The sequence below is a fragment of the Balaenoptera acutorostrata genome, chromosome 2 (assembly GCF_949987535.1).
Source record: "Balaenoptera acutorostrata chromosome 2, mBalAcu1.1, whole genome shotgun sequence".
NCBI classification, from domain to species: Eukaryota; Metazoa; Chordata; class Mammalia; order Artiodactyla; family Balaenopteridae; genus Balaenoptera; species Balaenoptera acutorostrata.
This window is the reverse complement of record NC_080065.1, coordinates 39,174,658-39,195,260: the sequence shown is the minus strand read 5'-3', so window position 1 is coordinate 39,195,260 and position 20,603 is coordinate 39,174,658. Positions and strand designations below refer to the sequence as shown.

The window sequence follows — 20,603 nt, the reverse complement described above, 5'->3', positions numbered from 1 at the left end:
AGCTGATCTCTCCTTTTCTGCCTTTGACCCCTCGCAGCCTATTTTCAACAGAGCAGCCAAGGTGATCCTATTAAGCTTAAGCCAGGTCGCGCCACACTTCTCTGCTCCCTCAAAGGGCTCGGGTTTCCCTCACAGGAAAAGCCAAAGTCCTGACTATGCCATATTGCATATTAACCCTATGTGGTCTGGTCCCTGCCACTCTCTGCCATCACCCGCCTCAGCCGTCCCTAGAGTTTTACAGGCACTCTCCCGCCTTGGCGCTCTTCTTGCTGTCCCCTCTGCCTGACCACGTTCCCCCATGGACTCCATGGCCAGTTTCCTTATTCCCTTCAGCTCAATGATCACCTCCTCAGGGAGGCTGTCTCTGGCCATGTTGTCTAAAACTGCAGCCCCCAATGCTCCCTCCCCTCCCCTCTGCTCTATCTTCCCTCCTGTCACTTATCACTACGTAGCATAATGAATATTTTACTGGCTTACTTTTGTCTGTCTCTCCCGGCTAGAACATAAGCTCCACAGGACAGATTGTTGTCTATTTTGTTCACTTCTATATCTCCAGTCCCTAGAACAGTGCCTGTTACACGGGAGGTGATCAACAAATATTTGTTGAATAAATGATCTCACTGAACGCTCACAAGAGCCCAGGATAAGTATCCCCATTGCAGTGTAACTCAATTTTGCGCCTTGCTTTTTCATTTATTATCGTGTCCCACGCATCCTCCATGTTACCACAGACTCTCCACAATTGTGATTTTTAATGGCTGTGTGACTTCCATCCAAGGGCGTATGCTTTAATATCCGTGAGCATTCCTGTATCATTGGAGCATATAAATTATTTTGAGTCCTTTGTGTTATAAATAGGGAACTTTTTTTGTTATAGTAATACTGAATTTATTTTTAGGATGGATTCACCAAAGCCACTAACTAACCATTCTTAAAGTAAGAAAACATAATTTTATTTATTTTTAATTTACTTTTTATTGAAGTATAGTTGATTTATAATATTGCATTAATTTCTGCTGTATAGCAAAGTCTTTTTTATATTCTTTTCCATTATGGTTTATCCCAGGATATTGAATATAGTCTCCTGTGCTATACAGTAGGACCGTGTTTATCCATTCTATACACAATAGTTTGCATTTACTAACACCAAACTCCCAGTCCATTCCTCCCCCATACCCCCTCCCCCTTGGCAACTGCAAGTCTGTTCTCTATGTCTGTGAGTCTGCTTCTATTTCATAGATATGTTCATTTGTGACATATTTTAGATTCCACATCTAAGTGACATCATATGGTATTTGTCTTTCTTCTTCTGCCTTACTTCACTTAGTATGATAATCTCTAGTTGCATCCAGAAAACATAATTTTAAATTGCTGTTTTAATGAATGTACTCAAGAGGAGGGACCCCTTTTTTAAAACCACTGGGCCTTCTCGGTTAAGCTTTACTAGAGCCTGTGTGAGTCCCCCAGCCCTGTCCTTCTAGGAGACTATAGCATGAAGAACCCACCAGAGAGTACTGCCATGCATTGCTCCCTCCCATATCTCTTCCCACCACTACTGGATTTTCCGGGGAAGTTATTATACTAACTTAATTCACCAAGTATTTGTTGAATATTTATTAGTTATAATGAATGTGGGGAAAGTCTGAGGATCAATATGATACAATGTCTGACACCAAGGAGCCTACGACCAGGACATACAAGACTTTCACTATACCCCAGATTTGTTTGGCCCCAAATCTTTATTTCTCATGCATACTTTCTCTTGGGTTCCAAGATGGTCATTGGGCTCCTTTACTTGACCTCCATGTACCTCCAAGTCAGTGCTTCCAGATCTACACTCTCAAATCCACTTCTTCTCCTGTATTCACTATTCACTGCTAAGTCATTAAGGCTGGAAACCTGGGAGTCATCTTTACTTCTTCCCCTCCCTGTCCTCTCCTGCTTTCCCCCATGCAGTTGACCACAGGTTTTCCAATACTCTAAAATAGTTTTCAAATGCATCCCCTTCTCTCCATCCTCACTGTCACTTCCTTAGTTGAGGTGGACATCATCATTCATCTGGACCATTAGACTAATATTTTATTCTGACATACCTGACTCTTGTCATGCCCCAACTTCAATTCACTTTCCTCACTGAAATTATTAATAGTTAATCATTTTATTAATTGCTTGCTTAAAGCTCTTCAATGGCTTCCTGATACATGAATGACAAAATCCAAATATGCAAGAAGATTCTCCATAATCTAGTCCCTGCCTACATCCCCCACCATATCTCCCACTACTCTGTGGGTGCATCCCGTGCACTAGCCTCAATGAATTACTCTTAAATCTCCAAACACTCCGCACCCTGGCTCATATCTCCAGTCACTTTACATCCTCTCTCTCTGACTGGAATTCCCTTTCCTCTGTGTCCTGCATTATTTCTCCGCAAACCTCAAGACCTAATGCAAGCCTTTCCTGATCAATTGACCCTTTCCTGATTTCAGCCACAGTCGAACACACCCTTTGTAACCTCACCCTGTGACAGCATTTATCAATTGTTTCCTGTCTGTCTCCATTACCTACTGCGAGTTCCTATCAGGCAAGAGCTGTATCTTATTCATCTCTGTAAGGCACAAGAGAGTTTATTATATTTTTTAAAAGAGAATGAATGAACCGATGCATAAATAAATTGAGAGAGAAGAAGAAAGGCTTCTAGAAACATGAGACTAGGGTAACAGAGAAGAAGACCAGGGATGAAGGGGTCAGAAAGGACAGCAACAGAGAAGGGGACAGGCACCCATGGCCTCTTTTACTTTTGTTTGAGGCAACAGATGGGACATAAAATATTCAGAAGCCGAGTGCGTCATTTCTTTTGAGAAATTTCTAATCAGCCTAAAAGGGGACTCATGATGGCTTCAGCCTGCCCTATCAGCTTGCAAGGCCCAAGAGAATCTGAGCCATTAGCTATAAAAATAAACTCCAGCCAGCAGGGGCTGATACTGGAGACTTCTCTTTAGGGATCCAGAGCAGCTGGTGTCTTTTTTTAAACTACTGTCTTGGGAGCTGCCCCTGGCACAGAAACCCTCCGCTTCCCTGGGAATCTCCTCCATTATCTTATCCAGGTTGTCCATATTTCCTAGAAAACCTAATGACAATTCTGGGCAAGCTGGCTTTGTATGGGAACCCTATTTATACAAATCGCTATTCAGACTATGTCACCTGACATGGCCTGGTAATGGGACAGGGTATTTGTAATTCCCAGCAAGGCTAAACTACTCCCTGATAAATCTCCTTCCATTGTAGAGGTAAAGATTTTAGAGGAACGTCCCCCTGTCTTTCCATCCCAGTCTGCTCCCGGTAGCCTAACGTCCGCCCTCTTTTCATAAGTCACAATCTTCCAGTCTTGCCTCTGTCATCCTCCCAGAGTTCTCACTTCCTAGTACCTACACCGCCCGCCTCTTTCTTCATCCCCACATCGATCCGCATCTGGGTCTCCCCTCCTTTACACTCTCAGCTCCTTTTGTCCTCACCTTTCTACTCTTTCCTGGGCTCACTTCTGATAGAACCCAGAAGAGAGATGAGCACGGTACCAGGACGAGGCCATCACAGGATGAGTCTGCAAGTTGGGAGGCGAAGTCTGGGATTCATTTTCCTGTTGCATCAGTACAATGTGCACAATGACCTGCTGTTGACATTTTCTGGCTTGTTTAAACGTGCTTGTTGAACTGATTTTTCCTCTGCCTGTGCTTTTGGCCTTCCTCTCCTTTTGTGCACCCATCCCATCCCATAAGCAGAGCCTGACATCGAGCCTTTGACAATAGGGCTACTCTGTGGCGGGTTAGGAGTGAGGAGAGCATGGTAGTGAGGCCACTGAGGCCCCCATCCACACAGCAGGAAAACGCCGCATTCTCTGAAACTCAAGGGACTAGAATTAAGTTAATTCTGTAATACGACAGGCAAGAAGCCTTTGGCATTCAAGAAGAAAGTCACTATGTAAACACCAGTTGTGGTCCTTCCTCTTTCTTCTGTCCTCCTCACGTAACAGCCTGTCTACGGAATTAGACGCTCTCCTGCTCTTGGCTTGTGGCGGTTTCCCTGCTTAGCTGGTTATTGTCGCGGTGATGATGTGTCCGTCAATTTACTGTGTTCTCCACTCTCCCGTCTCAGAGACGCTTCTCTGGACCTCGGGCCCTGCTGACAGTGCAGTGGGTCGTGTGACCCGAAAGGCTGCAGCTGACTTGACATAGGCAGGCCCTTGACTCATCGGTGGCCCATCGCTGGCTGGTCAGTGAGCGATTATATTCTCTTTTCAAAATCTGAGCTGAAATAGAATGAAACTAGTGGGATGGAGATGGGATAAAGCTGAGAGGTTATGTAGATATGGGACTGGAAACAATTATTCTTGGCCATATGCCTTTGGATAATTAAGCAGAGAAGGCCACTCCGCAGAGAGAAGTACGAAGTAGAAATGAGAAGCCGCGCAACCCCAGAGAAAGGGGAGATGGAGAGGGTAACCTCCATCCTTGAAACGTGGCTCTACCTCCCTGCTGAGGGGCCACAAAATTCCCCTGCACACAAGTCACCCTGTCAGCGTGAGCTCCTCTGAGTCGGCTTCTGTGCCATGAAACGAATGACGTGTGACTCACACAGGCCTAAAGGACCTGGACTTTTTTGAAAGCAGACTAATACTGGCACTTAATGAATACTTGCTACATGCTCTGTCTAGGTACATGGTAAATATTCAGTATATTATATCTTTTTAAAATTCGCTCCTCCTAGCAATCCTAGGCAGCTGATATATTTTCTTCACGTATACATACGGAAATTGTGGCATAGAATGGTAAAATAACTTGTTCGGGGGTCACACAGCTAGAGGAAAAAAGAATTGGAATTCCTCGCAGGTCTGGCTGACTCCAAAGCTGATATCTTTCCACAGTATTGCACTACCTTCTGCCACCTTCAGGACAAGGTGCCGCTCTCTCTTACACACTGTCTGAACAGGGAGGGCGGGCAGAAGGTAGGTGCTGCTTCTGGGTCTTGGTTATACACTCTATGACTTGCGCGTTGTCCCCTGCTTCCCTGCTGCAGGCATTGGAGGGCAGGATCACTCCTCGGCAGTCCGGCCGCCAGGAAGCAGAATGGCTGGTGAGCAGGCTGGGGTCTGGCGGGGGTCTGGGGCTGAAGAAGGCAGTGGTAGCCCACTTGGTCGGCTTGTCCAGGGCAGTGTGTGAAAGAGCTGCCCCCTCCACCCTGCTCGAGGTAGCCGGCAGCGAAAAGGAAGCTGAGCTCTAACCCTGTCTCTGCCGTGACCTCGGGACAGCCACTTCTGAGCCTCCGACTCCCCATTTGTAAAATTCAGGAGGGCTAGATGAGGTCAGTGTTTCCCGAAGTGGAACCTTGAACACTCATGGGGCATGCAGTGATTTCAGTGCCTGAAAACAGCCTTAAATAGCACCGAATCACGGCATAAAAATGTTATTTCCGTATCGGTTCTCCCTTCACTCTCCTAAGTAAGGTGAAGGGAAACTCACAGATGGGTTTTTGGCATGTTTTAAATTACTTTCAGTCACTTCGTAAGTTTCCTTTAAAATTTTTTTTTTTTTTTTTTGGCCATGCTGTGCGGCGTGCGGGATCTTAATTCCCCCACCAGGGATCAAACCCATGCCCCCTGCCGTGGAAGTGTGGAGTCCTAACCACTGGACTGCCAAGGAAGTCCACCTTTAAATTTTTTTGCAAGTTGCTAAGAGAACAGATGTTAAAAGTTCTCACCACACACATACGAAATTGTAGCTATATGACATGGTGAGTGCGTTAGGTAACCTTACTGCGGTAACCATTTCATAATATATACATACATAAAATCAGAACATTATACTCCCTAAACGTACTCGATATTATATGTCAATTACGTCTCAATAAAGCTGGAAAGATAAATAAACAGAACTTTGAAATTTGTTTGCATTGTATTTATTTTTACCACTACCTTCTATTCATGGGTTTTCATGACTTTAATATCAAATTTCCTTCTGAAATAAGTGTAAGTAAAAAATAGACTTGCACAATGATAGCTACCATTTATTGAGTGGCTACTCTGTGCCGTGTACTTCATATATATTATTCCTAATTTCCCCAACAATTCTAAGATAAGAATCATTACCTCTATTTTACAGCTGAGGCAACTGAGGACCAAAAAGGCTAAGTAATATGCATACAGTCAGATACCTAGTAAGTGACTGAACGAGGATTTGAACAGATTTGTCTGATTCTGAAGCACATGTTCTTTCCACTATCCTATCCTCTCCACTAGAATCTAATATCTGAACCTACACTCGGGAAGCAGTTCCAACAGGCTCTGCTCAGGCTTTAGCCCCTCTGCCACCATGGACACTCTCCCCTTTCTGAATTCCTCTCCTGGTTTGCCTTTATGCAACTTCTCCTCTCCTCTTACTGATCATGTCTTCCTCTCAATTTCTGGCCCCTCATCTCCTTATGTGTTTTATGTTGTCTTTCACTCTTGCTCTTGACCATTGAAAAGCAACATCTTTCCCAATTAGGTGTGAATCCCAGCCCTAGAGCTGCTTTTATGAGTAATGTAATCAATGCTAGTGGCTGCGTTTTGTCAGCGAGGAACCTGAGGGCTCACAGGAGCGCTGTAATGTTCCCAGGTAGGTAAGGTGAGTAGGCATGAACCCAGACACTCGGGCTCAGAGCAAGATAGAAGGGGACTTGGAGCTCCAGTGACTTGGGCGTGTGTGCACGCATGTGTGTGCGTGTGTGTGTGTTGCGGGGGTAGAGGAGGTTGTGGTACTTTCTCCACAGGGCCAAACAGGGATGAGCGGGAAATGGGATTGGGGGTTGGAGAAGAAAAGAAAACAAAACTCTGACACAAGAAACAGCAGCCCTGGAGACGTGGTGGCAGCCTGAGCGCAAGGAGAATAAATGTCAGTATGGGACTCTCAGGGAGAGGGCAGAGCCCATGGGCTTTAGGAAGCCTGTAGATTATACCAAGTTGCAGGCATTCTTTCTCTGTCCTGTGACTCCGTTATGACTATCTCCAGGCTTAGTCAGCTAAATTAGAGGTAACTTGGAGAAGTGCCCACTTGGGTTGGGCAGCAAAGGGCTGCTGGTCTCTCCACACAGCTCCTCTCTGAGGCCAGAGCGGTGGGCACTGCTGGTCTACAATCCAGAGTGGCCAGCAACCAAGCCAGCGTGGATATTTGGTAGCAAGCAAGGAGCTAACAACGATGAGGACTAGTACAGAGCAGACTGAAGCAGAGAAGTTCTTGAGATCAAGTCCCTTGTCCCCAAACCTAACAGAGGCAGCAGCCTCTGGTAAGGAGGAGAGGCTGGACCCCGCTATCCACTGACCATCCAGGAGGTCCCCTGTGCCACTGGTATTGACAACCAAACACAAACAGAAGTTGCAAATAAGGACCCGGAATACAAGTGGGTCCACACTCCACTCCGCTTCTCCAAGATGTAATTGGAGAGGACGGATTGCCCTCAATGTTTGAGTGAGTTCACCTGCATGCTATAGTGGGAGAGTTTTTGGAGTCAAAATCATCTAAGATTAAACTGCTAAAGCCACATTTGACGTCTTTGGATCTTAGTTTCCTTATCTATAAAGTGAAATAAAAATACGGAGCTCACACCATGGCTGTGAAAATGAACTGCGGCAACAATGGACGGCGGCTGGCATAGGACTTGCACTTAGCAGGGGCTCAGTGATGGCGCCTCACCTGCCTCCTTGGCCCTGGACTCCTAACCCGACCACCAACCAGGTCCCGACGCCCTGGGCATCACCCGTGGAGGCTGGATCCTACCTTTGGTTAGGGAGTGAATCCCGAGCTTGACCTGGGAAAAGTTCCCACTTCCGATTTCCCCTCGGATGCGGTAAAAGCCGATCCGTTTCCCCAGAGTGATCTCCCTCACCACCTTCTGGTCTTGGGACATGTCCTGGGTCAGCTTCTCGAAGGGTGTCAGCTGGCGAGGCTGTCCCTCTCCGTCCTCCTTGGTGCACTCCGTCTGACCGCCACTCTCCACGCTCTCTCGCCGGTCCCACCTGGCATAGTGGGTGTTCTCCAGGCCGCCTCCATTCACATACACGGCCGTCATCGTCCTCCGCAGGCCCACGTTTCCATCTCAGCAGAGGCACCAATCGGGGGCAGGCTGGGGAGGAGCCGAAGGGGCCCGGCGGGTGGGAGACGGGAGTTGACTGCCAGAGCCCTGTGTCCTCGAGAGCTGGGCAAAGACTCTTGAATGTGCAAACCCCCTTCTCAGCTTCAGTCGGGGGAGGGCAGAGGCCAAGGCCAGAACCGCCTACCAGCCAAGCGCGAAGCCGCCCTCACTCGAGACCTTCCTTCACGTTGAACTTCCCAGCTCTAACTGGACCATCAGGCACACGTCCAGGTACCAGAGCCGCTTCCCTGATCAGGCTCCAAGAACTTTCTGGCCGGCCGTGCTGGTGCTCTGTGGTAGGTGGCTGTGTCCCAAAACAAAGGCTCCAGTTTGCTATTTCCTTTGATGGCCAGAGAATCTTTTGCTCTGGTGTGTAAAAGCCCCGCAGAGGCCCTCAGGTCCCTGCTGCTGGCGCGTATCTCTGATCTTCTTCATTTTGCGCTTTTGCTGTCAAGTTGCAGGGCCCCAGAGACCTGATAATCTGGACCCCAGGAAAGAAGAAACTTGCAAATCAGCCTTCTGGTCACACGGGCAGCCAGAGGAGGATTAAATCCCTGCAATGCCACTTTAGCCGGCCTTTATTTAGATGAGCCTTCCTCTAAGCCGTGAGCTGTCTCAAAAATTTGGTGGGTGCTACTTCATCCTAAGAACGGAGAATAAGGAAATGTATTAGCCCATGCTAATGTACAGTATGGGATTTATAATGAATGTGAAACTGCTCGGTGAGCACCAGTCTAAAAGCACTCTACAAATTTCAGTTGTGACTCATATCTGTAGTAAATGCTTGATCACATACGATTTAGTAAGAAGAAAATGTACTCACACACACTCCTCGATCTACATCTCAGAAAAGCCCTCACAGCCTGTAAATATTTCTAGCAAAATAATTTTTCTACTTCTGTTTCTGGCTTGTTTTGAAGCCAGACTTTTAAAATAATAATACAATAGGGAATTCCCTGGCGGTCCAGTGGTTAGGACTCCACACTTCCACTGCCGGGGGCCAGGGTTTGATCCCACGAGCCACATGGCACGGCCCCCCCCAAAAAAGGAATTGGTAGGTACAGTGGAAGTGTCTTTAGTAAAATCTGTCAGCTTTTCTGGTCACATCATTTATAAAATAAAGTGACCACGATGTCAAATTTTGAAATAAAATAATATGATCATCATAATGACAAAGATTTCCTATCAGTTTTCAAAAGTTCTTACACTGATTCAAATAACAACGCGTTATATTTCCTTTTACACTGTATGTTCTCATACACCGGCTAATTTTTCTCCTAGGCTTATTTTCTAGGTATTTCTAATCAGGTGTCAGCCTCCAGGCCCAGCAGCTCATTTTGAAGGTTCAGAAACAGGGTAATGTTACTGGAGGGCAAAAGTCTATGGCCTCCTCAGTGATGAGAAATACTGCCCAGCTGGAATATCTTCATGACTTTCTTCCATGCAGCCTCCAGTAAGAAATAATCACTTCCTCCCTGGATCCCCACAGCACTCTGTACAATTTCCAACGGGTCTCCTCTCCCTGAAGGTGGGAACCGGGTTTAATTCATCTCTATATCCTGCTCTCCTCCTCTCTCCCTCAGCATGGAGCATCATGTCCTAAACAAAGTGTTTGCTAAATGTGCGTCGAACTCGATTTTTGGACTTGAGCGTTCCAAACCAAAAAACCTGAGCGAAAACATGAGAGACTGCCTTGGAAATGGGAATTCCCAATTCTGTTGGATGGTATCACATTATTACAGTTAGGTACAGAATTGCGTACACTGTAATTGTGTTTAAGTATGGGGTTGCTGAATAAAGAGAAACAAGGACAGGGAAGAGGAGTGGTGGGAGGCTGCCCATCGCTGTGCCTATTTCTGCATGGGGGAGGGGAAGCTGGATGAAGGATAAAGGACAGAGGTTTAAAAGGGGCCAGGTATTAGTAACCACACACATCTCTAGGCTAGAGTCTGAGTAGGGTGTTTTAAAAGACATTTTAAGGTAAAAGAGCCTGAATTAGCTTGAGGAGAATCTAAGCCACTGGTTCTTAAGCCTCCTGGAGTTGCACACTCCTTTGAGATTCTGATGAAGCCTGTGACCCTATCCCCAGGAAAAAGCATGCACACCTAATCTGCATCCAGTTTTAAGGGGTTCACAGACCCTCTGAGACCCATCTCTGTACTTCAGATTAAGAAGCTCTACAAAGATCTCCTCAGATCCCTGGCAGAAAGAGACCACACAGACAAGAAGTGGTGTAACAATTTTAATTCTGAAAGAAACTTTAGCTTCACCTACGCAACGAGAGTAAGGCCTTTTGACAGGATGCAGTGCTCGATCGCCTCGTGTTCCTTCAGGTTGCAGAACTTCTTGGCTCTGTGTCCTTCCTGGGCCTTGCTCAGGACTCCAGGCTTGCCTCTCTCCCAGTGCCTCGCCACGGTGCTGTCATTACCAACCCCAACTAGATAAGCACCTGGAGGGCAGGAACCTGCACCTTATTCTTCGAACTCCCAGGGCTCAGCCCAGTGCCTGGCAGTTGTATGATAAGCATTTGTTGAAGAAGGAATGAATTAACTTACCAACTGATTGATCGTTACATTCAGGTATGATCTATTGAGTAGAGGTAAATATTTTATTTATAGACACATAACACTATCCCAGCATTTACTTGAATTATCTCAGAAAGCTTATTTCAGTCCACATTTCCAAGGCCTGGGCTACCTGCTACTGGCCAATAGTATTCCTGGCCCCGCCTTCTTGTGTAGGTGAAAGCTTAGTCTGAATTCCACCATCCAACTGAGAATTGCTACAGTACTGCTTAGAAATCCAAAGTCTTCAAATTATAATGCACTGGTTAGAGAGGGAAACAGGAGCTCTCATTCATTGTTAGAGGGTATAAATTGGTACAATTGCTTGGAGAACAATTGGCTATAGGTATTAAAGTACAAGTGTACGTATCCTTTGCCTCAGCTATTCCACTTGAATTTATCCTGCACGTACATTCACAAAGGTATACGTATTTCTCATATAAAGATGGCTAGATAGATATTCACTGCTGCATTGTTTTGTAGGAAAAAACTAGACATTAATTAATTAAATGCCCGTCAGTAGGGACAAGTTAAATAAGTTACAATACATACATATACAAAAATAGTGGATTATTTGTGAAATAATTCATTGTACTTGTGAAAAAGAATGAGTTATGATATCCAAGATACATTGTTAAGAGGTCAGTAGAGTATTTTTCACTATTTACTCTTTTTATATGATTTACCTTTTTTTCATGTGCTTGTATTTACCTTTAAAGAGAAAATTAAAAATATGTAATATGTTGCCATCTTACACAATTGGTGTACAGAAAGTTTGCTTTACTTTTGGTTATACAGGGAGATTGCCACACCTGATTGTCTAATACTAATGGACTGTTTTTAAAATCAAAAGATAATTAGGGACTTCTAGTTAAATACAGAATTTTATGCTTTCATTTATCTCTATTTCCTGCCAAAACCCCACAGTAGGAATAAGAGGGGAAAAAGGCATAAACCCATAAGGACAAACAGAGTACGAGAGGTAATAGCAGATGTAAGATACCAACACATCTGGGGGAGATGGAAAGCAAATTGAGGAGTAGTTAATGACTCTGCAAAGACGGTGAAGAAAACTGCAAAACTGGATATGCCAATGAGATATACCTTTCTGAACGCTCAAGAGACTTCAAACTATAAGAGACCAACTACCTCAAAGTTTGGAGGATTGAAGCAGACCAAAAATAGGGATTGTTTGAATGTAGAGCAGTGAGAGCCCCAGCCCCTTTCCTCCTCAGAGCCAGTGTGCTACTCTCCCTGCCCACTCCCAGGCCAGCTCAGGAGCACAAGGCACAGGACAGTCCATTAGCTCAGATCCAGTTATGGGATCACTGTTTCCCTCTTCTCTCTGCACCCCTAAACCCTTGAGTTTCCAGGATAAAGGGAAACATGTATATAATCTGCCAGGCAGGGGGTTCCTCTTTTGGTTAAAGAGAAAAGACCTCCTGAAACCCATATTCAGAGGTTCTCCAACCCAAAACCCGCCTGACCACCTACTGTGCAGTCCTCCAGGAGCCAGTTTCACTTGCAGGCAAGGAGCTTCTGATCAGATTTAAGTGCCTTCTGCTTAGAATGAATGTCCAGCCAAGAGGCGCCAGACACCTGAGGAAAGGCTCCACAATGAAAGGAAGAAAGCATACCTACCCACCTCGTCTGCTCACCCGCTAGGTGAGGCAGGGATTCCGTGTGGCTGACAGGGTCCTGGTGCTCTGGTCGCATGTCAGGCCTGAGCCTCTGAGGTGGGAGAGTCGAGTTCAGGACATTGGTCCACCAAAGACCTCCCGGCCCCATGTAATATCAAATGGCAAAAGCTCTCCCAGAGATCTCCTTCTCAACACTAAGACCCAGCCCCACTCAATGACCAGCAAGCTACAGTGCTGGACACCTTATGCCAAACAACTAGCAAGAGAGGAACACAACCCCACCCATTAGCAGAGAGGCTGCCTAAAATCATAAGTTCACAGACCCCAAAACACACCACTGGACGTGGTCCTACCCACCAGAAAGACAAGATCAGGCCTCATCCACCAGAACACAGGCACCAATCCCCTCCACCAGGAAGCCTACACAAGCCACTGAACCAAACTTACCCACTGGGAGCAGACACCAAAAACAACAGGAACTACGAACCTGTGGCCTGCAAAAAAGGAGAACCCAAACACAGTAAGTTAAGCAAAATGAGAACACAGAGAAATACACAGCAGATGAAGGAGCAAGGTAAAAACCCACCAGACCAAACAAATGAAGAGGAAATAGGCAGTCTACCTGAAAAAGAATTCAGAGTAATGATAGTAAAGATGATCCAAAATCTTGGAAATAGAATGGAGAAAATACAAGAAACGTTTAACAAGGATCTAGAAGAACTAAAGAGCAAACAAACAATGATGAACAACACAATAAATGAAATTAAAAATTCTCTAGAAGGAATCAATAGAAGAATAACTGAGGCAGAAGAATGGATAAGTGACCTGGAAGATAAAGTAGTGGAAACAACTACCACAGACCAGAATAAAGACAAAAGAATGAACAGAATTGAGGACAATCTCAGAGACCTCTGGGACAACATTAAACGCACCAACATTCGAATTATAGGGGTCCCAGAAGAAGAAGAGAAAAAGAAAGGGACTGAGAAAATATTTGAAGAGATTATAGTTGAAAACTTCCTTAATATGGGTAAGGAAATAGTCAAGTCCAGGAAGCACAGAGAGTCCCATACAGCATAAATCCAAGGAGAAACATGCCAAGACACATATTAATCAAACTATCAAAAATTAAGTACAAAGAAAAAATATTAAAAACAGCAAGGGAGAAGCAACAATTAACATATAAGGGAATCCCCATAAGGTTAACAGCTGATCTTTCAGCAGAAACTCTGCAAGCCAGAAGGGAGTGGCAAGACATACTTAAAATGATGAAGGAGAAAAACCTACAACCAAGATTACTCTACCCAGCAAGGATCTCATTCAGATTCAACAGAGAAATTAAAACCTTTACAGACAAGCAACAGCTAACAGAATTCAGCACCACCAAACCAGCTCTACAACAAATGCTAAAGGAACTTCTCTAAGTGGGAAACACAAGAGAAGGAAAAGACTTACAATAACAAACCCAAAACAATTAAGAAAATGGTAATAGGAACATACATATCGATAACTACCTTAAATGTAAATGGATTAAATGCTCCAACTAAAAGACATAGACTGGCTGAATGGATACAAAAACAAGACCTATATATATGCTGTCTACAAGAGACCCACTTCAGACCTAGGGACACATATATACTGAAAGTGAGGGGATGGAAAAAGATATTCCATGCAAATGGGAATCAAAAGAAAGCTGGAGTAGCAATTCTCATATCAGACAAAATAGACTTTAAAATAAAGACTATTACAAGAGACAAAGAAGGACACTACATAATGATCAAGGGATCAATCCAAGAAGAAGATATAACAATTGTAAATATTTATGCATCCAAGCTAGGGGCACCTCAGTACATAAAGCAAATGCTAACAGCCATAAAAGGGGAAATCGACAGTAACACAATCATAGTAGGGCAGTTTAACACCCCACTTTCACCAACGGACAGATCATCCAAAATGAAAATAAATAAGGAAACACAATCTTTAAATGATACATTAAAGAAGATGGACTTAATTGATATTTATAGGACATACCATCCAACAACAGCAGATTACACTTTCTTCTCAAGTGCTCAGAGAACATTCTCCAGGATAGATCATATCTTGGGTCACAAATCAAGCCTTGGTAAATTTAAGAAAATTGAAATTGTATCAAGTATCTTTTCTGACCACTACGCCATGAGACTAGATATCAATTACAGGAAAAAATCTGTAAAAAATACAAACACATGGAGGCTAAACAATACACTACTAAATACAAAGAGATCACTGAAGAAATCAAAGAGGAAATCAAAAAATACCTAGAAACAAATGACAATGAAAACACGATAACCCAAAACCTATGGGATGCAGCAAAAGGAGTTCTAGGAGGGAAGTTTATAGTAATACAACCTTACCTCAAGAAACAAGAAACAGCTCAAATAAACAACCTAAGCTTATACCTAAAGCAATTAGAGAAAGAACAAAAAACCCCCAAAGTTAGCAGAAGAAAAGAAATCATAAAGATCAGATCAGAAATAAATGAAAATGAAATGAAGGAAACAATAGCAAAGATCAATAAAAGTAAAAGCTGGTTCTTTGAGAAGATAAACAAAATTGATAAACCATTAGCCAGAGTCATCAAGATAAAAGGGAGGAGACTCAAATCAATAGAATTAGAAATGAAAAAGGAGAAGTAACAACTGACACTGCAGAAATACAAAGGATCATGAGAGATTACTACAAGCAACTATATGCCAATAAAATGGACAACCTGGAAGAAATGGACAAATTCTTAGAAAAGTACAACCTTCCGAGACTGAGCCAGGAAGAAATAGAAAATATAAACAGACCAATAACAAACACTGAAATTGAAACTCTGATTAAAAAATCTTCCAACAAACAAAAGTCCAGGACCAGATGGCTTCACAGGTGAATTCTATCAAACATTTAGAGAAGAGCTAACACCTACCCTTCTCAAACTCTTCCAAAATATAGCAGAGGGAGGAACACTCCCAAACTCATTCTACAAGGCCACCATCACCCTGATACCAAAATCAGACAAAGATGCCACAAAAAAAGAAGACTACAGGCCAATATCACTGATGAACATAGATGCAAAAATCCTCAACAAAATACTAGCAAACAGAATCCAACAGCACATTAAAAGGATCACACACCATGATCAAGCAGGGTTTACCCCAGGAATGCAAGGATTCTTCAATATATGCAAATCAATCAATGTGATAAACAATATTAACAAATTGAAGGAGAAAAACCACATGATCATCTCAATAGATGCAGAAAAAGCTTTTGACAATATTCAACACCCATTTATGATAAAAACTCTCCAGAAAGTAGGCGCAGAGGGAACGTACCTCAACATAATAAAGGCCATATATGACAAACCCACAGCCAACATCATTCTCAATGGTGAAAAACTGAAACTATTTCCACTAAGATCAGGAATAAGACAAGGTTGCCCACTCTCACCACTATTATTCAACATAGTTTTGGAAGTTTTAGCCACAGCAATCAGAGAAGAAAAAGAAATAAAAGGAATCCAAATTGGAAAAGAAGAAGTAAAGCTGTCACTGTTTGCAGATGACATGATACTATACATAGAGAATCATAAAGGTGCTACCAGAAAACTACTAGAGCTAATCAATGAATCTGGTAAAGAAGCAGGATACAAAATTAATGCATATAACTCTCTAGCATTCCTATACACTAATGGTGAAAAATCTGAAAGTGAAATTAAGAAAACACTCCCATTTACCATTGCAACAAAAAGAATAAAATACCTAGGAATAAACCTACCTAAGGAGACAAAAGACCTGTATGCAGAAAAGTATAAGACACTGATTAAAGAAATTAAATATGATACAGACAGATGGAGAAATATATCATGTTCTTGGATTGGAAGAATCAACATTGTGAAAATGACTATACTACCCAAAGCAATCTACAGATTCAATGCAATCCCTATCAAACTACCAATGGCATTTTTCACAGAACTAGAACAAAAAATTTCATAATTTGTATGGAAACACAAAAGACCCCGAATAGCAAAAGCAATCTTGAGAAACAAAAACAGAGCTGGAGGTATCAGGCTCCCCGACTTCAGACTATACTACAAAGCTACAGTAATCAAGACAATATGGTACTGGCACAAAAACAGAAATATAGATCAATGGAACAGGATAGAAAGCCCAAAGATAAACCCACACACATGGTCACCTTATCTTTGATAAAGGAGGCAAGAATATACAATGGAGAAAAGACAGCCCCTTTAATAAGTGGTGCTGGGAAAACTGGACAGCGACATGTAAAAGAATGAAATTAGAACCCTCCCTAACACCATACACAAAAATAAACTCAAAATGGATTAAAGACCTAAATGTAAGGCCAGATACTATAAAACTCTTAGAGGAAAACATAGGCAGAACACTCCATGACATAAATCACAGCAAGATCCTTTTTGACCCACCTCCTAGAGAAATGGAAATAAAAACAAAAATAAACAAATGGGACCTAATGAAACTTAAAAGCTTTTGCACAGCAAAGGAAACCATAAACAAAACGAAAAGACAACCCTCAGAATGGGAGAAAATATTTGCAAACAAAGTAACTGACAAAGGATTAATGTCCAATATATACAAGCAGCTCATGCAGCTGAATATCAGAAAATGAAACAACCCAATCCAGAAATGGACAGAAGACCTAAATAGACATTTCTCCAAAGAAGATATACAGATTGCCAACACACACATGAAAGGATGCTCAACATCACTAATCATTAGAGAAATGTAAATCAAAACTACAATGAGGTATCACCTCGCACCAGTCAGAATGGCCATCATCAAAAAATCTACAAACAATAAATGCTGGAGAGGGTGTGGAGAGAAGGGAACCCTCTTGCACTGTTGGTGCGAATGTAAATTGATACAGCCACTATGGAGAACAGTATGGAGGGTCCTCGAAAAACTAAAAATAGAACTACCATACGACCCAGCAATCCCACTACTGGGCATATACCCTGAGAAAACCATAATTCAAAAAGAGTCATGTACCACAGTGTTCATTGAAGCTCTATTTACAATAGCCAGGACATGGAAGCAACCTAAGTGTCCATTGACAGATGAATGGATAAAGAAGATGTGGCACATATATACAATGGAATATTACTCAGCCATAAAAAGAAACGAAATTGAGTTATTTGAAGTGAGGTGGATGGACCTAGAGTGTGTCATACAGAGTGAAGTAAGTCAGAAAGAGAAAAACAAATACTGTATGTTAACACATATATATGGAATCTAAAAAAAAAAAAAAAAAAGGTTCTGAAGAACATAGGGGCAAGACAGGAATAAAGACGCAGATGTAGAGAATGGACTTGAGGACACGGGTAAGCTGGGACGAAGTGAGAGAGTGGCATGGACATATATACACTACCAAATGTAAAGTAGATAGCTAGTGGGAAGCAACCACATAGCACAGGGAGATCAGCTCAGTGCTTTGTGACCACCTAGAGGGAGGGTGGGAGGGAGACGCAGGAGGGAGGAGATATGGGGATATATGTATATGTATAGCTGATTCACTTTGTTATACACCAGAAACTAACACACCATTGTAAAGCAATTATACTCCAATAAAGATGTTAAAAAAAAAAGAAAGAAAGAAAGCATACCCAACCAAAACAGTAGTGAATGAAAGGAACTTGAAGGAAATAGAAAGCATTGCAGGAAGCAGAAGACAAAAGACAAAATACTTCATCCATAAAATAAGAAGAAAATTCTAAAACCAAACCAAAACAAAACAAAAACCCTCAGAGAACAAGAAAGAGCTCTATTAGAAATTTAAATTAAGGAATTCAATTGAAGAGTTGTTTAAAAAAATCTAGAAGAGATGAACAATAGAGAAAAAAAGACAAGAAAAGCGGGTAATCAATTCATGAAGTCCAACATCTAATTATTAGAATTCCCAGACTCACACTATTGTGCTCCCAATAAACAAAGACATACGGTTTCTACTGTACTTGAATTGCCAACAAATCTCAGAAAATTCAAAATTAGTAATGAGTGAGGAAAAACTTCAGATTCTCACATATTCCAATAGAATAAAAAAGTAAAAGAAAAAATCAAACTAGAAAGATAAATCCTGTTTGGCTGTGAATATTCATTTTTATTTTGCAGGATTTTTTTTCCTAAAGACTTTTCTTAGATGTCTGGAAACAGAAATCCTGATTACAGGTTGTGGAATTGCTATAAATAGTTTATATTTGGACTGCTTTCTAGCAGTGTCCTAAAATATCAAGCTATATCATGTTGAAAATAAGCAAATAATGGAAATTATGACATACCTAATTGCAGACGAAATCTTCCCTTTTCTTAGATGCAAGCATGGTTTGCTGTCATTTTATTCTCTGCCCTTTTGATTCTGACCAATTTTTATGGACATTAATGAGAGCTTAGAAACCCAACCAGCCAAAAATATAGAGTCGTGTCATTATAGATCAAAGCCTCTGAGGAGGCAGAATGGTCCTTAATTATTAGCTTACTGTGGCTGCATAGCAATGCATTAAATAAGATTAAAGAAAACGGAGCTTACTCGGTAATTTATTTTCTTGACTTGCAACCCACTGTGAAAATAATATCAAAGAAAACCATTTCGTCTTTGTTCTCTTTGTCTGAGTTTAAATTACAAAACTTCTGGGCAAGGCTCTCAGACAACCTCTTCCTTGGTTGGCAAGGCCAGGCACTGGTTTGCTTAGAAAATAGCTGGGTTTTCTCTATGTGTGACAACAGAATGCGAGGACAGCCAAAGCCCACGTAATCCTCCTCAGACATGGTGGGCCCTCGGGGGAGATCATTAGCAAACATGCTTCATTTGAAAATCTATTTTAACATTTAAACGTTATTTGCACCATATTAGCTTTTGGCCCTAGCTTTTTATTCCTCAGCATATTTGTCAAGATCCCCATGGGAGGGGAGTTGGGGGCGGTGGCAGTTGGGAAACTTTGAAGCAAATGGCAAATGAATGTGAACTGGTTCTGCCCTAGTGATGAACAGCAGCGTGGCTCCTGACACGCCCTCTTGCCCCACTTGATCTCACAAGCTACTTTCCCAGCCAAGAGGCTGGGGTCTCCCCATTCTGCTTACACTCACATCCATGGCCAGTCCACCCAGGCTGATGGGTTTACATCAGCTCTTCCCACACTGAGCTCTACCTCACTTGAGGTTTTCTTGACCGTCAAGGTCACAGACGCAAATGCCCAGGAGGGCCATGCAGGTGTTCAATGGGGCTTAGGGGAGCCCCCATGCCCAGCATGACGAGGCAGCCCAGGCTCACGAACAGCCTGGGTAGCCATGCTGGAAGGCAGGCTTACTTTTTCCAAGCCTTTTAATTCTTTAAAGGCAACTGGAAATCGATAAATTTCTGGTCAACACTCTCAATTTTTAAATGGTGGCTTAAATATTTTAAAAACACTGTGTGGCCTAGTGAAACTGAACCTTCAGGCCAGATTTGGCCGTCAGGTTGCTAATTTGCCAATTCTGCTCTAGGTTTTATAGGAACATCATCAGAAAAAAAGGGGATGGCAGTCCATAGGTCCATGGTCAACTACATCTGGGAATGGTGCATATTACACCCTTCTTAGATATTTCTATTAGTACCTCATGATCTTCTGGTGTTTAAAACACACACACAAACAAAATCTGTTTTTTTTGTTTGTTTGTTTGTTTAATTCAGTGTTCTCCAAGTTTATTTGACCATCAAATTCATTCTTTTTTTTCTAATAAATTTCTTTCTTTCTTCATTTTTTGGCTGCATTGGTTTTTTCGTTGCTGCGCGTGGGCTTTCTCTAGTTGCGGTGAACAGGGGGCTACTCTTCTTTGCGGTGCACGGGCTTCTCATTGAGGTGGCTTCTCTTGTTGCGGAGCACAGGCTCCAGATGCGCAGGCTCAGCAATTGTGGCTCACGGGCCTAGTTGCTCTGTGGCATGTGGGATCTTCCCAGACCAGGGCTCAAAACCGTGTCCCCTGCATTGGCAGGTGGATTCTCAACCACTGTGCCACCAGGGAAGCCCTAATTAGGTTTTTAATAGGATAAACATTAATCTTTAAAAATGATTGTTAGATAAAATAATATGTCTGGAATTTGTTCCAAAATAATGAGTGGAGAAAATGATGGGAATTTAAATGAAACAAGACTGACCCATGAATTGATCATTTTTGAAACTGGGTGACGAGCACATGGAGGTTTATAA

General features: G+C 42.7%; 1 protein-coding gene across 3 annotated transcripts in view; it reads right to left on the bottom strand.

Moving 5' to 3' along the window:
* NIM1K (NIM1 serine/threonine protein kinase) overlaps nt 1-20,603 on the bottom strand; it is a 68,540-nt gene that overhangs the window by 12,469 nt on the left and 35,468 nt on the right. For 2 of the 3 annotated variants that reach the window (XM_007195542.2, XM_007195543.2), the window contains one exon: nt 7,806-8,803. In XM_007195542.2, the coding sequence (XP_007195604.2) occupies nt 7,806-8,097 (292 nt within the window). In that variant the 5' untranslated portion in view covers nt 8,098-8,803. Of the gene's footprint in view, nt 1-7,805; nt 8,804-12,811; nt 12,859-20,603 lie in introns of all 3 variants that reach the window. The other variant, XM_057541406.1, reaches the window with a different exon arrangement.